This window comes from Heterodontus francisci, chromosome 5, assembly GCF_036365525.1.
Source record: "Heterodontus francisci isolate sHetFra1 chromosome 5, sHetFra1.hap1, whole genome shotgun sequence".
Taxonomy (NCBI): domain Eukaryota; kingdom Metazoa; phylum Chordata; class Chondrichthyes; order Heterodontiformes; family Heterodontidae; genus Heterodontus; species Heterodontus francisci.
In genome coordinates, this window is record NC_090375.1 from 195,919,636 (window position 1) to 195,927,073 (window position 7,438).

Below are 7,438 nucleotides of genomic sequence, written 5' to 3' on the forward strand. Positions count from 1 at the left end.
CCTGACCTGGACAGACGGTTCCAGCTCGGATGTGTGAGAGTTTGAATCCTCCAGGCGGTAGGACCCTGCGGAAAGCAGTGGGAATGCCAGTTGCGAGTTGGTGTGAGACGGGAGCACAGCACCCCCTGTTAGCCTTCAATCCTTTTTGCACCTTGTAAAAAAAAAAGCAGTGCTTTTCTCTCTCCCCCTCCCTGAGCTCCTGATACCACAGCTCTCAGCGTCATCCGTGGAACAGTTACAAGAAGGAGGGACAGACAGCATCAGCTGTGCAGAGAGGTAGCTCTGAGACAGAGTTTGAACCTCTAGCCTGAGCTTTAACAGAGGGGCAGCAAAAAGCAACTTACATTTCCGTGGTATCATGTCCTGGAGTGTTGTGTCTGTCACACACGCCCCATGTGTTGGCTGATTTGAAAAGCTAACGGACTGAGAAGGTGTTGCTCAGATCACATCCCGAGGTAATTGACTTGAAACTGATTTATTGACTCAGTTGCAACAGATCCCCCCCCCCCCCCCCCCCCCATCCCCACCTCTCCAGTCCTGAATGTCTCTCGTTGCTTTTTACAAAAATCCCAAGTAACGGCTTCAGTGCGACAATCCCTGGGGGTGTTTTTTGAGGGAAAGACGGCGAGAGATTATTTGTCCTGGAAATAATAGGTAAAAACGGACTTGTTCATTTGGTGATGCAAATGAGAGTTTAATGTGATTATTGATAGCTCGTTATCTTGCATCTTGTGTCTCCTTCTCCAGAGTTTGATGATCGGTTGGAACTGAGCTCTGTTCCTCTGAAGATGTGGAGGGAGGTAGTTGGCAGATCGCGGAGACACTGGTCCCCAGTGTAAGGGCAAATCAGGAATTCTGTCTCAGTCTGTTTCTCTGAACCCAGCCACTGGCCTGCGGGGTTACAGAGCTGCTGTTCTTTTTGTTTTGAACAATCATCATCATCATCATTATTATTTTGGACACTTCTCCAGTCTCCAATAACTAGTCGCATCTCCCTGAAATAAAACCAAGCGCGGAGAGAGAGAGAGCTAACCGAGTGCACAGTCCGATCCCACTGCAGCATCCCAGGAGCACAGATGCATTTTCGACTCTTTTCACTTGCGCTGGTTCTTCTAAACTGTATGGATTATGGGCACAGCCTGAATAACCGAGGGAAGAGGACCAGGAGAGGTCAGTGCTGGCGATGTGATGGGTGCTGCCTTTAATAATGTTTTAAAACACAACAGACCGACTGTCATTTGGGGGGAAATACTTGGCAAACTTTTTTTTAAGTTAAGCGGTTTGAAATTAATGAAAAATTTGTGCTTAACAAAAGCCTTGTAGATTTAGTATTGTGTGTTTTTTAGGAGGCTGTGTTTTTCAGCTCCCTCCGAATTGCTGAATCTGGTGTAAAATTGCCGGCTCCCGGATCAGGACCAGAGCCTTCACTGATTCCGGAGCTGCTTCAAAATCGCCCGCACCCATTCCCAAACTAAACTAATCTGGCTTTCAAATCTCTACAGACATGATCTGATTCCGCAGTCAGTCCGGTTCTTGTTCTCCCTTCTCATTCACTTTGACCAGGATTCTTTCTGAGTCTCCCTGTGTGCGAGTCTCTCTCTTTCAATGCCTGTGTGTGTGAGTCTCTCAGTCTCTGCCTGTGAGTCTCTCTCTGTCTCTGTCTCTGCCTGTGTGTGTGTGTCTCTCTCTGTCTCTGTCTCTGCCTGTGTGTGTGTGTCTCTCGCTCTCTGTCTCTGTCTGTATGTGTGTGAGTCTCTCTCTCTCTCTGCCTGTGTGTGTGAGTCTCTCTCTCTCTGCCTGTGTGTGTGTGTGTGTCTCTCTCTCTCTGTCTCTGTCTGAGTCTCTGTCTCTGTCTCTGCCTGTGTGTGTGTGAGTCTCTCTCTCTCTCTGTCTCTGCCTGTGTGTGTCTCTCTCTCTGTCCCTGTCTCTGCCTGTGTGTGTGAGTCTCTCTCTCTCTTTCTCTGCCTGTGTGTGTGTGTCTCTCTCTCTCTGTCTCTGTCTGTATGTGTGTGAGTCTCTTTCTCTCTCTGTCTCTGCCTGTGTGTGTCTCTCTCTCTCTCTTTCTCTGCCTGTGTGTGTGTGTGTCTCTCTCTCTGTCTCTGTCTGTATGTGTGTGAGTCTCTCTCTCTCTCTGCCTGTGTGTGTGTGTGAGTCTCTCTCTCTCTCGCTGCCTGTGTGTGTCAGTCTCTCTCTCTCTCTCTGCCTGTGTGTGTGTGTGTGTGTGTGTGTCTCTCTGTCTCTGTCTGTGAGTCTCTCTCTGTCTCTGTCTCTGCCTGTGTGTGTGTGAGTCTCTCTCTCTCTGTGTCTCTGCCTGTGTGTGTCTCTCTTTCTCTCTCTTTCTCTGCCTGTGTGTGTGTCTCTCGCTCTCTGTCTCTGCCTGTATGTGTGTGAGTCCCTCTCTCTCTCTGCCTGTGTGTGTGTGAGTCTCTCTCTCTGTCTCTCTCTCTCTCTGCTTGTGTGTGTGTGTGAGTCTATCTCTCTCTGTCTCTGTCTGTGAGTCTCTCTCTGTCTCTGTCTCTGCCTGTGTGTGTGTGAGTCTCTCTCTCTCTTTCTCTGCCTCTGTGTGTGAGTCTTTCTCTCTCTCTGTCTCTGCCTGTGTGTGTCTCTCTCTCTGTCCCTGTCTCTGCCTGTGTGTGTGTGAGTCTCTCTCTCTCTTTCTCTGCCTGTGCGTGTGTGTCTCTCTCTGTCTGTCTGTATGTGTGTCAGTCTCTCTCTCTCTGCCTGTGTGTGTGAGTCTCTCTCTCTCTGTCTCTGCCTGTGTGTGTGTGTCTCTTTCTCTCTCTGTCTCTGCCTGTGTGTGAGAGTCTCTCTCTGTCTCTGTCTCTGCCTGTGTGTGTGTGTCTCTTTCTCTCTGTCTCTGCCTGTGTATGTGTGTCTCTCGCTCTCTGTCTCTGTCTGTATGTGTGTGAGTCTCTCCAACTCTGCCTGTGTGTGTGTGAGTCTCTCTGTCTCTCTCTCTCTCTGCCTGTGTGTGTGTGTGAGTCTCTCTCTCTGTCTCTGCCTCTGTCTGTGAGTTTCTCTCTCTGTCTCTGCCTGTGTGTGTGTCTCTCTCTCTCTGTCACTGCCTGTATGTGTGAGTCTCTTTTCTCTCCGTCTTTGTCTCTGCCTATGTGTGAGTCTCTCTCTGTCTCTGTCTCTGCCTGTGTGTGTGAGTCTCTCTCTCTCTCTCTGTCACTGCCTGTATGTGTGAGTCTCTTTTCTCTCCGTCTTTGTCTCTGCCTATGTGTGAGTCTATCTCTTTCTCTCTCTGTCTCTGCCTACGTGTGTGAATCTCTCTCTCTCTCTGTCTCTGCCTGTGTGTGTGAGTCTCTCTCTCTCTCTCTCTGCCTGTGTGTGTGAGTCTCTCTCTCTCTCTCTGTCACTGCCTGTATGTGTGAGTCTCTTTTCTCTCCGTCTTTGTCTCTGCCTATGTGTGAGTCTCTCTCTGTCTCTGTCTCTGCCTGTGTGTGTGAGTCTCTTTCTCTCTCTGTCTCTGCCTGTGTGCGTGAGTCTCTTTCTCTCTCTGTCTCCGCCTGTGTGTGTGAGTCACTCTCTGTCTGTCTCTGCCTGTGTGTGTGTCTCTCTCTCTCTCTCGCTGTCTCTGCCTGTGTGTGTGTAAGTCTCTTTCTCTCTCTCTCTCTCTGCCTATGTGTGTGTCTCTCTCTCTCTGTCTCTGCCTGTGTTTGACTCTCTCTCTCTCTCTCTCTGCCTGTGTGCGAGTCTCTCTCTCTCTCTCTGTCTCTGCCTGTGTGTGTGTGTGTCTCTCTCTCCCTGTCTCTGCCTGTGTGTGTGAGTCTCTCTCTATCTCTCTGCCTGTGTGTGTGAGTCTCTCTCTCTCTCTCTGTCTCTGCCTGTGTATGTTAGTCTCTCTCTATCTCTCTGTCTCTTCCTGTGTGTGTGAGTTCCTCTGTCTGTCTGCCTGTATGTGTGTGTGTCTCTCTTTTTCTCTCTGTCTCTGTCTGTGTATGTGTGAGTCTTTCTCTCTCTGTCTCTGCCTGTGTGTGTGAGTCTCTCTCCATATCTCTGTCTCTGCCTGTTTGTGTGTGTCTCTCTGTATGTGTGTGAGTCTCTCTCTCTGTCTGTCACTGCCTGTGTGTGTGAGTGTCTGTCAATCTCTGTGTCTGCCTGTGTGTGTGAGTCTCTTTCTCTCACTGTCTCTGCCTGTGTGTGTGAGTCTCTCTCTCTGTCTCTGTCTCTGCTTGTGTGTGTGAGTCTCTTTCTCTCTCTGTCTCTGCCTGTGTGTCTGAGTCTCTCTCTCTCTCTGTCTCTGCCTGTGTGTGTGAGTTCCTCTGTCTGTCTGCCTGTATGTGTGTGTGTCTCTCTTTCTCTCTCTGTCTCTGTCTGTGTATGTGTGAGTCTTTCTCTCTCTGTCTCTGCCTGTGTGTGTGAGTCTCTCTCCATATCTCTGTCTCTGCCTGTTTGTGTGTGTCTCTCTGTATGTGTGTGAGTCTCTCTCTCTGTCTCTGCCTGTGTGTGTGAGTGTCTGTCAATCTCTGTGTCTGCCTGTGTGTGTGAGTCTCTTTCTCTCACTGTCTCTGCCTGTGTGTGTGAGTCTCTCTCTCTGTCTCTGTCTCTGCTTGTGTGTGTGAGTCTCTTTCTCTCTCTGTCTCTGCCTGTGTGTCTGAGTCTCTCTCTCTCTCTGTCTCTGCCTGTGTGTGTGAGTCTCTTTCTCTCTCTGTCTCTGTCTCTGCCTGTGTGTCTCGCTCTCTCTCTGTCTCTGCTTGTGTGTGTGAGTCTCTTTCTCTCTCTGTGTCTGCCTGTGTGTGTGAGTCTCTTTCTCTCACTGTCTCTGCCTGTGTGTTTGAGTCTCTCTCTCTGTCTCTGCCTACGTGTGTGAATCTCTCTCTCTCTGTGTCTCTGCCTGTGTGTGTGAGTGTCTCTCTCTCTCTCTCTCTGCCTGTGTGTGTGAGTGTCTCTCTCTCTCTCTGTCTCTGCCTGTGTGTGTGAGTCTCTCTCTCTCTCTCTCTGCCTGTGTGTGTGAGTGTCTCTCTCTCTCTGTCTCTGTCTGTATGTGTGTGAGTCTCTCTCTCTCTCTCTCTCTGCCTGTGTGTGTGAGTGTCTCTCTCTCTCTGTCTCTGTCTGTATGTGTGTGAGTCTCTCACTCTCTCTCTCTGTCTCTGCCTGTGTGTGAGTCTCTCTCTCTCTCTCTCTGCCTGTGTGTGTTTCTCTCTCTCTCTCTGTCTCTGCCTGTGTGTGTGAGTCTCTCTCTCTGTCTGTCTCTGCCTGTGTGTGTGAGTCTCTCTCTCTCTCTCTGTCTCTGCCTGTGTGTGTGTGTGTCTCTCTCCCTGTCTCTGCCTGTGTGTGTGAGTCTCTCTCTATCTCTCTGCCTGTGTGTGTGAGTCTCTCTCTCTCTGTCTGTCTCTGCCTGTGTGTGTGTCTCTCTCTCTCTCTCGCTGTCTCTGCCTGTGTGTGTGTAAGTCTCTTTCTCTCTCTCTCTCTCTGCCTATGTGTGTGTCTCTCTCTCTCTCTGTCTCTGCCTGTGTGTGACTCTCTCTCTCTCTCTCTGCCTGTGTGCGAGTCTCTCTCTATCTCTCTGCCTGTGTGTGTGAGTCTCTCTCGCTCTCTCTGTCTCTGCCTGTGTATGTTAGTCTCTCTCTATCTCTCTGTCTCTTCCTGTGTGTGTGAGTTCCTCTGTCTGTCTGCCTGTATGTGTGTGTGTCTCTCTTTCTCTCTCTGTCTCTGTCTGTGTATGTGTGAGTCTCTCTCTCTCTGTCTCTGCCTGTGTGTGTGAGTCTCTCTCTATATCTCTGTCTCTGCCTGTGTGTGTGTCTCTCTCTGTATGTGTGTGAGTCTCTCTCTCTGTCTGTCTCTGCCTGTGTGTGTGAGTGTCTGTCAATCTCTGTGTCTGCCGGTGTGTGTGAGTCTCTTTCTCTCACTGTCTCTTCCTGTGTGTGTGAGTCTCTCTCTCTGTCTCTGTCTCTGCTTGTGTGTGTGAGTCTCTTTCTCTCTCTGTCTCTGCCTGTGTGTCTGAGTCTCTCTCTCTCTCTGTCTCTGCCTGTGTGTGTGAGTCTCTTTCTCTCTCTGTCTCTGTCTCTGCCTGTGTGTCTCGCTCTCTCTCTGTCTCTGCTTGTGTGTGTGAGTCTCTTTCTCTCTCTGTGTCTTCCTGTGTGTGTGAGTCTCTTTCTCTCACTGTCTCTGCCTGTGTGTGTGAGTCTCTCTCTCTCTCTATGTCTCTGCTTGTGTGTGTGAGTCTCTGTCTCTCTCTGTCTCTGCCTGTGTGTCTGAGTCTCTCTCTCTCTCTGTCTCTGCCTGTGTGTGTGTCTCTCTCTCTCTGTCTCTGCCTGTGTGTGTGTTTCTCTCTCTCCATCTCTGTCTCTGCCTGTGTGTGTGTCTCTCTCTCTCTCTCTCTCTCTGTCTCTGCCTGTGTGTGTGAGTCTCTCTCTCTCTCTCTGCCTGTGTGTGTGTCTCTCTCTCTCTCTCTGTCTCTGCCTGTGTGTGTGTGAGTCTCTCTCTCTCTCTCTCCGCCTGTGTGTGTGAGTGTCTCTCTCTCTCTGTCTCTGTCTGTATGTGTGTGAGTCTCTCACTCTCTCTCTCTGTCTCTGCCTGTGTGTGTAAGTCTCTTTCTCTCTCTCTCTCTGCCTGTGTGTGTGAGTCTCTCTCTGTCTGTCTCTGCCTGTTTGTGTGTGTTTCTCTCTCTGTGTCTCTGCCTGTGCATGTGTGAGTCTCTCTCTCTCTCTCTCTGCCTGTGTGTGTTTCTCTCTCTCTCTCTGTCTCTGCCTGTGTGTGTGAGTCTCTCTCTCTGTCTGTCTCTGCCTGTGTGTGTGTGTGTGTCTCTCTCTCTGTCTCTGCCTGTGTGTGTGTGAGTCTCTCTCTCTGTCTCTCTGCCTGTGTGTGAGTCTCTCTCTCACTCTCTGTCTCTGCCTGTGTGTGTGTGAGTCTCTCTCTCTCTCTCTCTGTCTCTGCCTGTGTGTGTGTGTCCCTCTCTCTGTCTCTGCCTGTGTGTGAGTCTCTTCCTCTCTTTGTCTCTGCCTGTGCGTGAGTCTGTCTCTCTCTGAGTCTCTGCCTGTGTGTGTGTGTGTCTCTTTCTCTGTCTCTGTCTGTATGTGTATGAGTCTCTTTCTCTCTCTGTCTCTGCCAGTGTGTCAGTCTCTCTGTGTCTTTGCCTGTGTGTGTGAGCATCTCTCTTTCTCTCTGTCTCTGGCTATTTGTGTGAGTCTCTCTCTTTCTCTGTCTCTGCCTGTGTGTGTGTGTGAGTCTCTCTCTCTGCCTGTGTGTGTGTGAGTCTCTCTCACTCTCTGTCTCTGCCTGTGTGTGTGTGAGTCTCTCTCTCTCTCTGCCTGTGTGTGTGTCTCTTCCTCTCTTTGTCTCTGCCTGTGTTTGAGTCTCTCTCTCTCTGTGTCTCTGCTTGTGTGTGTGAGTCTCTTTCTCTCTGTCTCTGCCTACGTGTGTGAATCTCTCTCTCTCTCTGTCTCTGCCTGTGTGTGTGAGTCTCTCTCTCTCTCTCTCTGCCTGTGTGTGT

At 50.1% G+C, this 7,438-nt stretch overlaps 1 protein-coding gene across 2 annotated transcripts in view; it reads left to right on the top strand.

Moving 5' to 3' along the window:
- Window positions 1-253: 253 nt before the first annotated feature.
- Window positions 254-7,438, top strand: part of rspo2 (R-spondin 2) — a 219,430-nt gene continuing 212,245 nt past the window's right edge. Inside the window, exons 1-2 of one of the 2 annotated variants that reach the window (XM_068031005.1) lie at window positions 254-455; window positions 748-1,170. In XM_068031005.1, coding sequence (XP_067887106.1) covers window positions 1,077-1,170 — 94 coding nt within the window. In that variant the 5' untranslated portion in view covers window positions 254-455; window positions 748-1,076. Of the gene's footprint in view, window positions 456-538; window positions 655-747; window positions 1,171-7,438 lie in introns of those variants that run through there. The other variant, XM_068031006.1, reaches the window with a different exon arrangement.